General features: G+C 42.5%; 2 protein-coding genes across 2 annotated transcripts; one reads left to right on the forward strand and one right to left on the reverse strand.

Annotated features, from left to right (window-relative positions):
- Positions 1 to 7,709: 7,709 nt before the first annotated feature.
- On the forward strand, positions 7,710 to 8,879 carry cox6a2 (cytochrome c oxidase subunit 6A2). Its single transcript, XM_083896806.1, has 4 exons — positions 7,710 to 7,848; positions 8,119 to 8,185; positions 8,421 to 8,563; positions 8,653 to 8,879. Exons 2-4 carry the CDS (start codon positions 8,119 to 8,121, stop codon positions 8,740 to 8,742), a joined length of 300 nt encoding a protein of 99 aa, XP_083752932.1. The 5' UTR covers positions 7,710 to 7,848; the 3' UTR covers positions 8,743 to 8,879.
- An 817-nt stretch (positions 8,880 to 9,696) lies between these two features.
- Positions 9,697 to 18,405, reverse strand: armc5 (armadillo repeat containing 5). Its single transcript, XM_083895980.1, has 8 exons — positions 18,279 to 18,405; positions 16,834 to 17,174; positions 16,716 to 16,746; positions 16,487 to 16,597; positions 13,853 to 14,747; positions 12,988 to 13,751; positions 12,671 to 12,803; positions 9,697 to 12,506 (listed from the first exon to the last, which is right to left on the reverse strand). The coding sequence occupies exons 2-8, from the start codon at positions 17,164 to 17,166 to the stop codon at positions 11,003 to 11,005; spliced, it is 3,771 nt and encodes a 1,256-aa protein (XP_083752106.1). The 5' UTR covers positions 17,167 to 17,174; positions 18,279 to 18,405; the 3' UTR covers positions 9,697 to 11,002.
- Positions 18,406 to 18,803: the final 398 nt, after the last annotated feature.

The following is an 18,803-nucleotide window of genomic DNA, read 5'->3' on the forward strand; positions in this document are numbered from 1 at the left end:
ACAGTCAGAATGCAAACACACTGTCCTTTCCTTGGCCAATAATAAACTAAAAATACATTTCAAGAAAGACAAATTCTATTCAGATTTTTCATGGGCTGCGCTCACCTGTGTCAACACCTGCTGAACATCAGGCGTGTTCTGCGTAAACATTTCACTTCTCCTGAAAACAAGAACGGAAAAAATAATGAGTGCAAGCGAATCAGAATGTGTTTGAGCTGTATAAATATAGAAAATTGCAGGGTAAATATGACATCATTTTGGTGTTCACGCATGCTTTTGGTTGTACAGAAGTGCGTTGTAATCTCAGTGTGGTCACACTTAACTCATGATTATGTCATCATCAGGTCATGTTAACCAATCATTAGTCAGTGGTTCAGTAACTTGTGCAGCCATTTCCTATCCTGAAGTCCATGTCGCGTACATGAAGACAGTAATTCTACTGTCTACAAGAAACGTCATGAGCACATTCATCTATTTTTATTGATTTAAGGAAAGGGACAATGCATGTTAATAAAGATTAAAAATGTAAATATGCCAGATTGTGTAGCCTGAGGCTAATTTACGCCTATAGTTCCAGGTTGGCAGGTTGATGTTGTAAGCTATAAAAATGAAAACACACCATGTTGACCAATGATTATCTCACTGTTAACTAATAATTAATCATTTAAGCCTCTTCACACTTTTCCACATTCACTTACCACAGAGACTCGTACATGACAGAAGCATCCACGTCCGAATGGCCTTGTTTTTGCAGATGCAGACAATATGAAATCATATTTAGTCGGGATGGGAATCGGTATCGGTCAGTATTAGTATCAGTATCGGTCTGATACTGGGTATCAGAGAATCACTGGGTCATTTCAAGGACAAAATTATCCAACTGTGTAAAAAAATAAATAAATAAATTAACAGCCCAAACATGACTCAGCTAAACTACCTTTGCTGCTTTTTATTGTCTGTGCATAGTGAAGCAGACGATTTTTTTGATTGGATTTTACATTTTTCTATAACTTTTAGTGAGTTAGTTTTAACCTACTGATGATGTGTCATCTTTGTGCTGTTTATGTTCTTCTTTTTGGGAGAAGTTGGAGAATTATGTCCTTGAAACGACTCGGCACAAATGTGTTGTTAACATCTTCGTAAATGGTCTAAAATAACTGTATCGGACTAATATCGGCATCGGTAGATACTCGAATTTGTGATATCGGTATCAGTATTTAGAAATTAAATGGCATGAGTATGTCGGTCAGTTATTACCTAATAATCATTAGTTGACCTTAAGTGTTACCCAGGGTGTCAGTGGGCACTTGAGGACACGACATTGTGTTCCTGCAGTCGTCTGAGACTGTGTACAAGAAGCAGTAGCCCATGGTGGTATCCACGCATCTTTATGTTGTATATAGTGTGGGAGGTCCCTCGTTCAGCAGCTGTTTCTTCGTGTCATGTTTAAGTTTATGTCTTGACCTCAGGCGCCTCAGGCAGCACTCGATGCAAACATCTGACTGGGGAACCACATATGATGGCCAGGTCAGTTGTTACCTGAGGAAAACTGAAGTCACATGTGCAGACCACCGTATCGTCTCCTCTGGTGGTAGCGAGCACAAGACAATAACACAACCCCACTTCTGACTCATCACGCCTTCAACCATGACTCAGCTTCTAAACATTTATCCGTCTGCATGTTTGAGAGGCCCTTTACGAATAAAAAAAAAGAGAGAAATAGATCCATAAGGAAAGTCAATTTTTCAAGATGAGACATCAGTGAACAGAAGAGCTAATGACTGTAAGAGGAGGAGCAGACAGCAGTATGTTATGGGGGGGGGGGGCGGTGTCTGTGGAGACACATCTGGACAGCAGGCTCACTGTGGTCTCTCATATTCAAAACACTGTTCCCCCGATGTATATATTTGAATTACATTCAGCATGTGCTGTCCTTATGTGTCCTTTAAGGACAAGGACATGACCTCTATCTATATACATACAGTATATGCTTCTTTAATGGTCGTCCTTTTCTTTGACTGAGACGTTAATGTAGAGGTCTCAAACCCATGGCCCCCCAATTAATTTTAAGTATCGTTCCATAGAAAAACAAACACTTTTATTTTGAAATGCAGTTTGAAAACAGTTTTTTTGAGTTGTTTTTTTTCCACTTTACTGGCCCCCTACTGGCAAGACTTGATGCCTAGTGGACCCCAGCTCATTTGAGTATCATACCTCTGCATTAATGGCTTCACCTTGTTGGTAAACCCATACCCATACTGGTACATACCATGCCATGCCACTTCATTAGGTACAAAGGACACCTGGTAAATTATCAGGAGTGGCACCTGGTGGGCTTTTCTGCTGCTGTGGTCCATCTGATTCAAGGTTCTACTTGTTTTGGGTCTGGTCAATCTCCTCTATAATCATCCGTAAGATATTTTCATCGAGAGAACTGCCACACACTGGATATTCTATCTTTTTGGGAGAATTCTCTTTAAAACCTAGTGAAAATCGAGACCGTCCTCCAACAAAACAAAACTATGAATGATATGCAGGAATTATGACCCACATGTACGTTTCAGTTGGAGGACAGGTTGTGAAAATCCTATTAGATCATCAGTTTCTGAAATACTCAGACCATCTGATGCTTCATTTAAACTTCAACATTTCTTCTTGACCTCCTCAATGCATTTGAGGCTGACACGTGTTTGGCTTATTAGATATTTGCATTATCATGTAGTTGAACAAGTGTACCTAATAAAGTGGCCGGTGACGACATAGCTTAATCATAACATGGTAAACGGCCTATATTTGTACAGCATTTTTCTAAGTTCGACGACCACATGTCCATGGATAAGGGAATTTAGATATGATTATGAATTTTAAATGATGTTTTTCGGATATCAAAGAAGAAGCAGAGAATGAACTGATCAACAAACACTTGTGGTTGCCTCTTATTTAACTTTAATTTAAAAACTGATAGATATTTTCTTTTCTGCTAAGAAATGCTCCAGTGTTGGAAACTGCTGCCATCAAACATGAGCAGGTGCATCACTCTATACACTAATAGAAATAAAAGTGCTAAGTAGAACCATATAAGGTTCTTCGTCCTCATAGGAGAACCCGTTTGGAGGATTCCACCAAGAACCCTTTTAAAACCCTTTATTCAGGAAAGGGGTTTTAAAGGGTTTTCTGGATCAAAATGGTTATTACTGGAACCATTAGTGTTACCAAGAACTCATGAAAAACCCTTTCTTCGGGAAACATTTGGCCTTACATTAAAATGTCCTCATACAGCAGCTCACATATTGCTACTGCAGTGAGCGACATTGTTCCATTTTGATTTAAAATAAACCAAAAATGTTCCACACAATGTCTTAAACCACAAATATGAACATAAACACAGACTGGGGAACAGAGGTGCACGAGCACAGTCTCTAGTAAAGGAGCGGTTTCCTGGAACTGATTGAGCTTATTTACATTGATAAATGGAATGATGTGGCTCATTTTCAATCATCACTGAGTGTTTTTAAATGTGTTTTAAAGGGACACTGTGTAGTATTTATGGGTTTATATGACCCAAAATCCACTTTTTTATACATATTATGTGTTCCTGCATTGTCTAGTCGCTGTATAATAGTTTTTGTTTTATTTTCCTAGTGTTTCAAAAAGTCATGTAAAATAACAAGGTCGCGGGCCGCTGTTGCATTGCCACTGTTCGCAGTGAGACGCCATGTTTCTACGGGAGCCTGTAAGGACAAACGCGAGAGAACAAATCAAGCGTCGCTTTACTTGTAGCGGAAGTCCCGCCTCCTCTCTCTCCACTTCGTCTGCTACGGCCGCGGTAGCTCGCCCTCTCCCTCGCCTCACAAACCTCATCTGCTGACACGGAGAAAGACGACGAGGACGACATTTGACCGGTTGAGGATACCGTAGCGCGAGGGGGTGAGCAGAGGAGCAGTTCTTTGTTGTAAGTGTCAGCCTCTCCTCTAGATGGCACTATAAACTACTTACTTCACCTTTAAGTGTGTGGTTTTACATCGATTTTGTTGGTTCAATTATTCTCCCAATCTTCACTTTTTTTATTTACCCATTCTGATGCTTGGTACACAAGCAAAATTGCAAGATTGCTACGCCACAAGGGACCAACCTGACCGAATGTGTCTAGCATTATGTACATGTTTTGATGGTGGGAGGAAACCGGAGAGCTCGGGGGAAATGTACACAGACACAGGAAGAATATGTGTGGAAACTCCAGGGAATGACACTGTGTGGCCAAAGGTTGTTCTGAGAAGGTTGTTGTGACCATGTTGATGTGCGTAAATACACTGAGATGCTACCATGTGATTGGCTGATAAGAAATGTGCATGAACAAGCAGTAAAATGTACACTTTCATCCTAAGGTAACCGTTTTGATTTGAAAGTGTGTGTTTTATTTTGAAAACTAAGGCTATGCTTAGACTGCTGGATCATCTTTTTGTAAGACTTCTTTCTTTTTGTTCTTGACAGTATGAAAAGCCTCACTTCAGACTCCATTTGTCTTGTTCACATTACCAGCCATACAGTATTGTTCAATTTAGATTCAGTTCCAATTCAACACAGTTTAGATTTGATGGTTCACATGTATGTCTTCAAGTGTCCTCTGAAAACGTACAAATGCGGCTTCGACACAGGTCGATGACGACAAAGCCTCATACATTCTGATGTGACCTGATAGATTTGAAAATCTGAATTCACAATTACATTTCTGTGTAAAAAAAAAAAGCCCCATCACACATGCACATGCACCGGGAGAATGTTGCTATGATGCAAAACTGTGCAAAAACAGGAGCATAAATTCAATAAAGTGCTTAGATGTGAGCTCCTCAGAAGTGAGAGCAGGGATATGGTAAGTGTCCAGAACAGTGAGAGCCACACACTTTTTACGAGGAACAAGACGAGACACTGTTTCACCTGGCACGGGCTGCGTTAAACTCTGCCCAACATCACACACACTTATTACTGCATGGCAAACAAGTCCACAGTTGTCTTTCTGCTGGCATCAGAGTTGATGAGATGACTTAAATCCCTTCTTATGTACACTTGAAATATGTATAAATCGCGTCACACCGACTACAAAGTCCAGGAAAATCAACCTATATCTCTGTATGAATATATTTCAATGTGTTTTTACTTTGTATTTACCAAACAAGGGCCTTTCTGCATGGAATTTGCATGTTCTCCCCGTGTGTCTGTGTGTATTTTCTCTGGGTTCTCTGGTTTCCTCCCACAGTCCAAAAGCATGCAGATTTGAGGATTACGCAAATTATAAGCACTCTAAATTGACCATAGTTGAGTGTGAGAGTGAATGGTTGTTTGTGTGGCGTTGTGATGGACTGATGACCTGTCTAGGGTGTACCCCACCTTTTGCCTTATGTCAGCTGGGAATTGCACCAGCGCACACAGCGACCCTCAAGCCGTAGAAGATGGTTGAATGATTCTGATCCAGTGGCAGTTGAGATTGGCTCCAGCTTACACCACCACCCTAAAAAGTTAAGTGAAGTTAATGGATGGTGGTCAGAATATTCCAATGCATGCAAATGGCACAAACATAAAAACTTGCATTTGAAAAAAATCTGCTATGTCGTTTTGTCCTAATCAGCTCCAACAGCACACGCCTGTCCTGCAGCACTTACTGTACATACACCTCTCTGCAGGTCGGCGTCCGACAGCATGTGCACAGAGCACTCAAACAGTGGCAGTGTTTCACATCTGCCCACAATAACACAAGTGCTAGACGTTCAGACTGGCTGCTCACATGACTGGCCGACAGCGCCGCTGGCTCCCGCTCCTGTTTGCACAGCAGCCGGAGTCTGCCCAGACAGCCGGAGACAGCAGAAAGGACTCACCAGCAGTGTGAAAATCACGGAAGCACTCAAGACACCACCTCTCATCAAAAACAGTGTGAAATGAGACACAATCTCAATGGTTGAAACTTCATCAGTCCATCAGTCCACACAAATAAACCCTTAAGAGACAGGTGTCCTTATGCAGTTTTGATTTGTTTCTCTTTTTAAAAGGGGACACATTATGCAAAATCAACTTTTTAATCATCCCTAATAAAACCTGCAATGTTGACTTCCGCGCTCCTTGGGACGTCACAATGCGCTAAATTCCTGGAACTGTTGTCTCATGGAGCTCCGCTTTGACCGTAAAACACGCAAGAGTGCAGGTGCAGGTGAGGTGCAGAAGAGCCTACATGCAGAGAAGAGCCGGGTCTGTTCATGTCCAATGTTCCGCTTATGAATGGAAAACAGAAAACAGGGATGCAGGCTGTTTTCCACTCGATCCTGTACTAATAAGAAGTGTTCTCTCAAACGCAAACAGTGACAGTCACATGCAGCCTGTAGCTTCAGCTGACAATGGCACTTTAAATCAATGACAGAGAGGACCGACTGTCACCACCGCTCTCCAAATGACAGCAAATGCACCGACTATGACAGAAAAAGACGTGGAAAGCCCTTTCTTATAAAGCTCTAGTGCGAGACGTCCAACAGCCCGTGGCGTCTGTTTCTACACGACGACCTGATGCTTCTTCCTTTTTGCTGCGCCTGCTCACTCTCACACATGCGGAGAGAGAAACAGAGAGATCTGCTCCAGCTGTACAAGACATTTGAATTTTGTCTCTCCGGTACTTGTGCGTTGTATATCTGTCTTTTAACGCAGCGTTACGTGTCCAGACAGCATCCAGGAAACTTGGAGCTGCGTCCCCACAACAGCTGTGACTGAATATTATACATGCAGCTGGTCAGGCAGTTGTTTAGAGGAGCGCTTGAGTCAGTATCGGCTAATCGCGTTTGTGAGACGCCAAAATTGTCATTGTGATATAAATTTATATCACGCCCAGGTTTATTTTCGAGCAAGAGAATTCTTCTTTGTGTTTTCGTCTGTCCAGCTTCACTAGCGCCACGTACTGTGGCTCCTGTGCCCTCACTTGTGACATTAAACTCGTCACTCCGTGTGCGTAGCACTTGAATGTCGCAAGCAACATGAACATAAATCACTGCTACAGCGCTCTGGATGTCACGCAGCTCAGTTCGCCGTCAGCAGAAGCTTCGGTATCAGCGCCAGAGCCGTCAGAGTTCACTGTACACTTTTTCAAATACACAGAGGTCTAACAATAGGTCACAACATTTGACAGACTGAATATCCCTGTGGTAATCTTCTCACATGATTCCAGACTTGCAGTATTCATCAAATTTCTGATCAACATTCCCTCGCTTGGAAATTGCAATAAAAGTAAAATATATTCATTCAAGCACTCCTTTACTGTGGGTTCCCATTGCTGCATCATTTATGTTCACTTTGGCGGTGCAGTAAATTGCTCTCACTCTTGCTCGTCCCTGACTGTCTTGGTATTCCGGGACACAACATCTATCCACCATCCTCACTTTGGATTTGAACAGAGCAGCTTCCTGGCAAAATGATGTTTTGATTTTGCAGACAACTACCAAGTTCTACACTGACACTCACACAGGTTTATGTGGAGCTGTTAGGCTTAAATCAGTTTGGTTTGAATGCAGCAGCCATTTAATGTGTGTCAATACTTGTGATTTATCAGGCCTTGGCCCTTTATGCTTTGTAACGCAGGCTCAGTGCCTTCCCCAGCACTACCGTCTACCACACCTCCTCCATTTCGTCACACATCAGCCCTGCCTCTGCGCTTGCCCAAATTTAAACTGTTTCTTGGCACAGTAACACTGTTGAAATAGGGAGGAGTTTGACACACCGAGTTCAGCTCAGGACAAACTGAAGGACAAACAAGGAAGATTTGTCGAGAAAATAACAGGATAATAGAAGCTCCTGAATATTGTCTGCTTAAGAAAAGTAAGTTTTCACTTGCATTTCTTGTATTTCTTTTTAGCTTCAGGAGAGTTACCACCTGACAGAATGCAGAGCAACAGTAGTGGGCCTGGCCTTGACTCGCAGATATTAATATTACAGGACTACTAACGCTGAGAGCTTATTTTGACTTATTGATATACATGACTTTTAAATGATGCTGACTTTTAGTACCACATGCATTTAATCACTATCTATGTGATATTTACAACTAAACGCGAAATTGGTTCCATCCTTCCTCGTCGTCCTCCGCAGATGTCAGCTGCTGCGGCTGCTCGTCGTGTGTTGGCTGCTGCGTCACACGCAAGCCATGAGGGAAAAGGTCAGTGTGTCTTCAGTGACCCCCGATAACTGAATGCACCCAAAAACTTCTGAATGAAACAGCAACACTAATACATGTTGACTGTAATTTGAGTGTCTTCTTATGAACTGGTACTTGGCAGCCAGCCTGCATAATAATAAGTGCTCTTTGGAATGATCATGTGGTTTATCACTGATGACATATGCTTTATAAATTCACAGCCAGGCTCTGTTTGTTCTCTTGTTGTTTCCTGTAGCTAAGACCTGGAGGATACTGAGCTTCACAGTGGCCATACCTGGTGTTGCCGTGTGCTGGCTCAACGCCCACCTGAAGGCAAAGGCACATACACACGAGCAGCCAGAGTTTGTGCCATACAGTCACCTGCGCATCCGTACTAAGGTGAGTCTCAACTGGCCAGCAACAGTGATACACCTGCATTTTCAGCAGGATTTACTCCAAGACATAAGAAAATTTTCTCTTCCTTCCAGAAATTTCCCTGGGGCGATGGAAACCACTCTCTGTTCCACAACCCTCACACCAATGCCCTGCCTGATGGCTACGAGAGCAGCGACCACTGAGGAGCCGTCACATTTCTCACCTGTGTCCTCCTGCTGCAGGATTTAAAAACAAACTCCAGTCTGCAGGGTGTGGCTTAATTATATTAACCAAGGGGCCAAGCAGGCAGGAATTAAACTACTTTTTTGCCGTCTAATAAGTGTCTCTATTCATTATTTCATTGATTTAGGGAATTGTCATTGTACACGAGGCTGGTATTAATAGCATTTGGAGGGTTTATTGGCAGATATTGAACATACTACACAAGTATGTGTGTATAATTGCTGTAAAAGTAAATATTGTTATAGCCTTAGAATTAGCATTTTAATGTACTTGGGCAAAGGCCTTGCTTTAAGGATGCTGCCTCGCGTGATACGAACTATACCCAGTTTGCAATAAAAAATATTATTGAGCACAATTAATCTATAAATAATAATAAAATAACAGAAAAAAAACTCATAACTTGATTTTAAGGCCACATGAACTGAATGAAATGAAACTTTGCTAATTTATTTGCTAAAAACGATCGTCTTGTGATATAAAGGAAATTTGGAAAACGTGCGGAGCAGCCACAACCCTCTCAAGCTGTTATTTTAGTTCAGTGTCAGACAGAGTGTGCACTCATGCAGGAAGTACTGAACTAAACTTTTTAATTAACCGATTCAGTAAACCGAAAATAACTGCTTTGATCGTCACTAGTTGCCGTCGCGCATAAAACATTGTGGCAGTTTCATGCAGGTATGCGACCCCGCCCAACCACACACTGAAACAATAAGACACTCAAAACACAGTGACCTTCCAACAATATAATTCAGCGGCATAAAGTTATAAGGGGGCAAGTGAGACCTTTACACTGCATATCTGCTATTTTACATGATCTCTACGTACAAAATAAACAACTGGCTTCATGATCAACTCTGATATAATTCCAGCACTTTTAGCTAAATGACATTTATCAAAGTAATAATAGGTATGTGCTTAAGACTTTCTTTTCCAAAATAAAAAGAAATATCAAAAATAATAATAAAACAAATGTCATTAGGAGGTAAATCCAACAAAAGTAATTTTTTAACAAAATAATGTCATGCCGGGTTGGCTACAGTTCATATTGATTTACAATAAAGCTCAATAGAAATGTACGCTTCAACATTATGAAAATAAATTAGCGGTCAGTTGTGTTAGAAGTAATCCATACAGATTATTTTACCTGACAGAACTGTGATTATGACCTGCACTCTGACCAATGTGCTATTTGATTAAATTAACTTTCCAAGTAGAGCAATATGTTCCCATCTTAATGGTAGAGCAGGCAGGATTTTTATGGCATATTTGACCAGTAATCCCATAATCCAGCATAACCAATTGAATAATTAGCTCCTCTGGGCTTTGTTTACAATCTTACAACTGAAGCCCAATACCATTTTTACACTTACCCCTTGTTGCCAGGTTGCAAGGGGTACTGGTTAAAATCTAGCCAGCCCCATGAAATGGAGAAAACCTCCAAGATTGTGACGTGTCATCACATAAGCAGACGCGACATGTTGTTGCCCAAATAAAAAAGAAAGAAAGTAAAAAGCTGTATATATTGTTAACATGAACTAAAGTCATGATTACGCAGCGAAGCAGAGAAATGTCACAAAACCTCATCAACACCCGGGAAAACTACTGAACCAGTTAAAGGTTAGAAAAGAGACTGAAAACCAGTTTTGTTGTGGTCAGTATAGCGACACAATATACACTAGCTGTCTGGGGGCAACATCAAATTTTCATTGGATTTAGTTAATCTGGGAAACATCTCATAGCCCTCTGTTTTAAGTGTGTTTGAAGGGCGAGTTATGTTAACTCTCATACTTCACCCTACCCCTCTACCTCAACACGAATTAGCTTCTACATGTCAAAATACCAAACAGAGGTAGAGGATTGCGCAAAATCTGAAGTGTCAATGCAGATTATAACCAATCACAGAGCAGTTCAAAGAGGGAGCAGGTGCTCCAACTGGCTGTTCGACTACACTGACTCTGCGTACAGGTCCCTACGGTGGAATTACTGCGACTCCAGTACTAGCAACATCTTTCTACATTGCGAGAAAACCAAAAAAGTAAAGGATTAAGTAAAGAGTGAGACAAAAAGCACAATGAAGCGCATGTTAATATCGTCAGAGTGATTGCCCTGGATCACCTGTTGCATATGAAATGAGTGTGTCTAACTGGAAATGTGAGTCCTTTAAAACGTGTGGATGAAACTCAAAAATGCATTTTCCAAGTGATCCTTAATCCTGCAGATTTAACTAAGGGCTGCTTTGACCAGATGTAGCAGATCCTGTTTCAGAACCTCAACGCAGTCGGCCTCTCTGACGAGTCTGCGAAAGCAATCCCCAGCAAGAGAGGGCATAACAGGCCGAGGACAGTCCTGGCGACCTAGAAGGAGACACAGGCAGGCCCGTCCCAGTGCTGGATAGCTATAGCGCTGAGAAAACCAGTACACCTGTGGGAGGAGAGCAGCCAGAGCTCCACCTGGTGCATCTCCTTCTGAGGAAGAAGTTAGGTCCTGAGCTTGTGTTTTCAGAAGCTGTGCTGAACCTTTAATCAGGTCCCCTGTTTTTAATCTTGACTCTTCTGAAGAGAATGATTTGTCCACAGATGAAGTACAGCTCGATTTGGAAACAGAAGTGACATGTTTGACTGACATCTGGTCCAAACAGCCGCCTTTTTTGACCGTTGCGATGGAAGGAGCCTTCTTATTGTGTGTTTTCTGTGGTGAGCCTTTTTGTTTCCTTATTTGTTCTGGTAACTTTTCTATTTGCACGTTGAAACTAGACAGCTCTAGCTCTGATGTTCGGTGAGCCAGGTTCTCCTCAGCAGACTCATGACATGCTTGGTCCATTTTAGATGCAACTTTGTCATCAGTCTCCTCTGTGGGAGCCGACTTTGCTCTGCTGGCAGCATTGGTGGAGGAGGACAGAACAAGAGACACACAGAGATCTTCCAACTCTCTCTTCAGCTCAGTCACCAAAAACCGGCATGCTCCCATCATCGTCTCACCTACAGGTGTTTTCTGGAAAGCAAAGTCTTCTGCTGAGGTCTCCGCTGTTTCCTTGAGGCAGATGCTCAGCCCCTCAAGGATCAATGAATCCAAAATCTGACACCGACCTCCCTTCGGTCCCTGATCACTTCCCTGTGCTGCGTCTGTGTCCTTGGTGAGCTGACATCCATGTAGGTAATGCAGCACTGGCAGTAACATACCCGTGCTTACATCTTTGATGTGGATGGCATCTTCTGCATTACCCTGAGCTTCTCCAAATCCACCTCTCAACAGAGCCCTGAAGTATTCAGAACCAGCACTGTCTGTCCCTTCCGGCCCAGCCAGTGCCTCCCTGTTGGCTGGAACCCGAGTTCCATCATCCAGGAGAAAGACCACGTCAAAGTTTGAGAGACCGTAAGGACATTTGTCAGCGAGCCGAGGCTTTTTAGAAGGAGGGGGTGAATCTCTGCCAATTTTACTGACTGACTCCGTTACAGCTGTGCTTGCATATTTTTTGTGATGCTCAGTTTTAATGCTACTTGTCAGCGTGGACAGACATCCAATCAGGAGAGAAAAGTACAGCGAGTGGACCTGAGTGGCCTGACCTACATGTGGTGAATTCAACAAGTCAGAAAGCAGCTTTCCACATCCAGCAGGGTTGTCTTCATCCATGTCATCATCATCATATCCATCGCAACCAAGGGGCTGCAGAGCCAAAAGAAGCCCACTGCTATCCAGAAGAAGTTTCTTTAGCAGGGCCCGGTTGCTGTGGAATAAAAAGAGAAATGTTATACATCTCACAAATGACAACTTTATTGAAGATTGTTTCACTTATTATGACACTCAAAGTTTCACAGAGATGGCACAACCATGATTTTAGTCCAGTCAAATATTAAATAAACATAAAATAAGCACTTCTCCACAACACACCTGCTGATTAACGGCAGAGACAGAGCACAGTTCATCTTGTCCGGCTCGGAGCCTGACATCATTACATGTGCGAGAACCCCAGAGCCAAATCCAGACTCACACTGGACGCGAAGATTATTGAGAAGAGTGACACCTATGCAGAAGACAGACAGAGGGAAAGTCAGTATTCAGTTATCATTTCCTCATGGATGAGACAAAAACAAAGGTTCACTATATTAAAGACAGTATAAATGATGTGATATCTTATTAAGGTTTAAACCATACTCTAAAATAAACACATTGATCAACACACAACCTAAGAAAGATATTAATCTTACCGAGTTGTTTAACTTTGGCTTTGACTCCATCCGTCTGCCTCTCTTCTCCCTTAAACCCTCCCCCTCTCTGGCACAGATGGTGATGAATCAATGCCATCGAGCCTGTTCGGACCAGCGCCTGCAAACAGTTTGGGTTGCAGCTCAGTCGGCAAAGCATACGGAAGCACCTGCTGCTAGGGTCCTGGTGCTGGGTGAGGTAGTAGAGCAAGCCGGACATGACTCCTGAGCTGACCAGAGCTGTACTTGGGTCAGTGGTGTGGGAGAAGCGCGACAGCAGCAGCAGGATCGGTGACTCCGTCGTCCAGGGTTCAGGGTGGTAGGGGTGGTGGTACGTCATTGGGCGGGGCAAAGAGGGAGGGGTCTCCAAAGTGACCTTGGTCAACGAAGGTGAAGATTGAGTTCGCTGCCTCCTTCGGTGAGGGGATGAGAACTTTGAAGGAGACACGGGTGTTTCAGGTGTTTTAGTGGGGGAGGAGATAACAGAGGAGTTGCGATGGTTTTGGGTCATTAGAGAACTGGAGGCCTGGGGACTAGATGTAGGCACATCATTGACTTTATCCAGGGATGACACAGGGGAGGGCAGTGGTGCCTTTTTAGAAGAGGAAGGAGTGGAGTTGTGGGAAGAAGAGTTTTTGGGAGAAATGGATTGAGGATTTGGGGATGAATACAGTGGGATGTGAAGACTCCCCCATTCACCGTCAACTCCAGAGGAATCCGGCAGATCTCCCTCAGAAGAGATCAGTCCCTCAGACACCAACCATGACCTGGGGATACAAGACAAAAACAATGGAGTAAAACAGTAAAAATAATAAAATGACTTGCATGAAAAATTCAAAAACAAAGCTGTACATTTCAGTTTCCATACCTAAAGCTTTGAAAGCTCGACGAACCGAGACCTTGCTCCCTGCTAGCTTCCTCCTTCTTGTGACACTCAGGAGGAGGAAAGTCATAAGAATCATAGCATGACGAGGACAGGAGGTCAGTGGGAGACATGCTTGATGTGAAGCTCACATCCATCTTCTCAGCAAATTGCTCCTCTCCTTTGGTGAGCTCAACCAGTCGTGCAACCAGCAGAGGGACCAGCCCTAACTCTAGCAATTGCTCCATAGCAGATTCATCAAAAACAAAGTCTACACAAGCCAGAATGACTAGCCTGGAAAGTGGATGACTCCGATGGGTGGACAAGAAGCTCGTCAGCACCTCCAGTCCACCACTCTCCTTCACCTTTGCCCTGTTAACCGCCTCCTTGCAGCACAAGCACAGAGCCTTGAGGAAGATCCCCGACTTCAGCAGGTCCTTTTTGACTTCCTCTGTGAACTTCTGAATGACGCCCAGTGACCCCACCAGAGGACGCAGACAGCCTTGAGAGCACATGTTGGCCAGAGTTTTCAGTGCCAAGTCCTCAAACGGTTTACCAGACTCCCCTGACGCCATGACACCAAGTTGGCTGAGGACCCCAGATCGGGACACCTCCCTGGCACATTCGACACCACAGCCCCGAGTCAGCTCATGTAGTGTCCTGAGTGACGTCCGCCTCAGCCCTTGAGGATATTCAGGAGCAATGAAAGGAGCAAGGGCAGATAAGGTCCCTTGGGTGAGCAAGGAGAGGCGGTTAGTGGGAGTATCTGCGAGGTAGAGGAGGGCCCGAGCAGCCGACTGAGCACACTCTAGTTTAGGACAAGGGTCCTTTGGTGGAATGGCAGTTGGAGAGGATGGGGTAGAGGAAAGAGAGACACAGAGGAGCAGAAGAGGAACGCCACCTGTTTGAAAAAAAGAGAATGGATTATAATGTGATGACAAATTACGAAAGGCATTTAAATTTGGTCATAAGAGTTAAAGTGTACAACTTAGGCACATGTTACCCCCTTAGGCTGTGTATAAAAATGGTCAGCAGCAGAGTTCCCAAAAAAATTACTGAGTCAGTTATTTCTGTAATGCTGTCCTTGACAGGAAAAAAAAAATAATATTATTTTTAGGTATTCTATTTTTACACACATACAAGTTGCATAAAGAAATGCTAAAACTGCCATAATGGAAAGGTGATGATTTTTCTCAATACTGAAACTGTTTCAGGAAGAACTGCACTATGTATTGTCACAGAAAAATTAGGTACGACCATGGGACGCATGGACACAGAGTTTGATGCATCCTTTTAGATTGGAATGAGTCAGAGACGCAGGATTTGTGCCTACTGTATCATCATCTCCATAATGAACAACACACTAAAAAAACATAAAGAATAGCATCCGATTCTAATATCTGCAATTTGGTTCGAGGGTGCACAAGAAAAGTAAGAGGGGACATCGCCCCTGTCCCTTTGGATTCTAATATGCAGCCCCCTCTCTTGGTGGTTCTTTTTTTTTTTTTTACTTTCTTTTTTTTCTCCTTCTTCTTCCAATAAATGCTACCCTCCACAGCTCGAATTTTCAAATCACAATTAATCCTGAAATCACATTTTCTTCTTTTCAGGGGCAGGCCATTGCCTTCCCAACACTCAACACCTTTTCCAACAAATGGCATTTCAAAGCTTTGATGTGACTGAAAAGCTTTAATCTCATATGGAAGCATTTACCACGCAGTTGCTATTATATAGCTCTGCCTCTAGATGAATAACCATGTGATTCACCAAACAACTTGAAATACATTTTAAAATATCTAGGGCCACTAACTTGCAAGCCCTTATTTGAAAGTTTTTAAGGTTCAATGCCACTCTTTTGAGCCGTCTGTAGTTCAGTTTTGATACTTGTTGGAGTACAACTGTACCAAGCAGTACAGGCATAACCAAAGTGGACCTGAAGTAACACAGAGGCAAGCATTTACAGTGTTTTAATCAAATTTTGCCTTGTGTGCCATAAATTAAATGTTCACCTTTGTGATAACTCTTGGTCCAATGCTTTCCACCTGGAGATCTGTCCAACTCATAGCCCAGACTCTTTATACATGTTTTTGCAGAAATTTGAGTGTCACCTACTTTAATACTAAGTTTTGAGGATCTGCTGTCTTTAAACCAAATAATTCAGATGTGTTTTCAGAAGGTGTAAAGACTTTAAACTTAATAATAATTTATTTTCGGTCAGCCAATTACAAACATAAAATAAGTCTTTATTGTCTCCAGAGTGGAGAAACTCATCTTAGGAAAGAGTATGACATTACTCAGGTCTTTACTTAACGGATTCTCAAATACATTTTTGACCTTGGGGGAAACCAGCCAAGCCGAGCCGTCCACATGAAGACAAATATAACACTTCAAAAAACTGATGTCCCCCGCAACCCTCATGTGGAGGATAAAAGCGGTAAAGGATGGATGAATAGATGGAATTCATGTCATTTATGTATAACAGAAAGAGAAGAGGACCTAAGTCACTTCCCTGTGACGTCCTGGAGGTCTAACCTCTTACCACGAAACAGAGTTTCGTGTTTCCAAGTCTACCTCTTTTCTAATATCATCACTTTAAACTGATTCAGCTGTTGACTAAAAATGATGCAATGAATAATTTACCAGCAGAGTGGATGAGTGCAGCGCTCTCTGGATCCATGGCCAAGTTCCCCAAAGCTCGAGCTGCTCGGTTCTGAACCGTCTCCAAGGCCACATTTCTTTTCAGGATACCCACTGAAGAAGTTGAGAAATTATCAAGATTAGATGCTATCACAAGTGTTTTATAGTTCCCTTAATGTCTAACTTTTTAAATGTAGACTTATTTTTCATTAGGATGCACAATATTACGTACCTACAGTATTTATTCCATCAAGTTTACGAATCTATGGTGTGAAAAACATTTAGATGTCAGCAAATTCAGTGTCTGGTTTAGTCAAATCAGTTAGCCAATATTATTTCTTCGGCTTTACCTCAATGCGCGTCTCTGGCTCAGTGCAGCAGTTTGCCAGGATACTCAGAGCCAGGTCCAGCGTTTTCCTGTTGCACTCTGGCTGTTTGACGAGGTCGAGCAGGGGCTGCAGACCACCTTGAGTCCTGAACCTGGCGATGCCAGCCTTGCCACCCTTGATGTGTTGTGTGCGTATAGCAACCAGCGCTCTCCACTGAGACGCTCTGGACCTCTTGTCCACTTCTCTGCCTCCGCCTGGGTCTGCCGTGCCAGTCCCATGATGCTCTGCACCAGATCCAGGTTTGGATATGTGAGACAGGCACCAGGACAAAGAGGACTCTGGTGACGCAGCCATGGTTTCTCCTAATATCAAACAACATAATCAGTTATATAGTGACAATGTGAACATTTTTTGGATTATTAATACAACATTCTTTCAATAATCATAATTGTGAACAGGCAGGATCTTACTGCCTGTTCATTTACTTGGCTAGTATATTAAGCTTTCAGAAGATGTGCCCAAATAGGGATGAATACACTTACAGATGCACAGGAAACTGAAGAACAAAGGTTATTAAATACATGAAAACACTACTTATGTTAAAACAAATCATTTTACAAAAATTTAATTGCAATGCATATATTTGGCAAGCATTTTCACCCTTGAAAATGTTAACATATTTCCTAAATCTACAGAAATCAGTGTTTAAATTGTTTGTTTAACTTAAGGCAGTGGCCATTGCCATGCAGTTGATTTTTCATTATAAACTGTAGTTTATTAGCAGGTTTGCTTTGATTGCACCAAAAGCTCCATGTGATAAAACAAAAACTAATAGAAATCAGTCATATTTCAAAAAAGAACTTGAACTCTGAGTGGAAATATAAAAGGCACTACAATTAATGGAAATTCACCACAATCTACTTATTTTATCACAATGCAGGATAATATTATATTATCACATCCTTAATTCAGACAAATATTTTACAGACTGTGGATACTCACTGGAGCTTCTAGTATTTAAAAAGAAAAAAGAAAAAAAATAATTTAAATGACATGTGCTTCCATTCTACAGCTTGATGTCACCCAGCACAGATCCTCAATACACAACAGGGCCAACATTCTGAAATGTGCAAACACTGTCACGTTCACATCTATGGTTAACCCAGTCTACATGGTTTTTGAAAAGAACCCGCGTGCACACGGGTACAACATGCAAATTACACACGGAAAGGCCCTCATTCGAAATGGTATCGATTCGAACCAGTGACCTTCTTGCTGTGAGGCAACAATTCTATCCACTGCACTATCGTAATTCCGACATGTCCTTTCAAGTTTCGTAATTAGCTAACTACTTTGTGAAAATGTCATAGTGTTATGTAAACTCACATGTTTCGAAGTGTCCTACAAACCCGCACTACAACGCGTTTAGAAAACTACAGATACCAGCAGGAGAAAGTAAGACGTACCACCTGACGCCGCGGATGCTGTTGGGAGATGGAGTTCCAGCAGCCTCGGTCCACTCCTTTAAGAACAGGCCTACATCGTTAGAAGGCCAGCCAGTCGCTATTCTACGTTATGGACGTGTATTTTCTCTATGTACCATATTTTTTTGCACATCAGCCGACGAATTAAACCTCTAATTGATCAGTGTTTTGTTACCACTGGCCGAGTAAAATTTGTAGAACAGAATGCGGTCGTCTGTATTAGCCGCTAACGCCATCTTTAGCCAAACAACAAAACGGGGGCGGTAGAGGGAGTGAGCAGGGAGTGAGGAGGAGGGTCTGTTAGATATGTGACGGGGATTGTAGTTCAAATATGTCTGGCTGTCATCTCACGTAATGCAGTCCCTCCTACATAAAAACTACATTTCCAATGATAGTGAATGCTGGTGGCTATCGTCAAACAACCCCGAGTGTTTAGGGATTGTAGTTCAATTGTTGGACCCGGATACGCAAAACCTTCACTGTAACACAAAACATGACTACAGCTCC

This window comes from Microchirus variegatus (assembly GCF_963457635.1).
Source record: "Microchirus variegatus genome assembly, chromosome: 10".
In the NCBI taxonomy this organism is placed as follows: Eukaryota; Metazoa; Chordata; class Actinopteri; order Pleuronectiformes; family Soleidae; genus Microchirus; species Microchirus variegatus.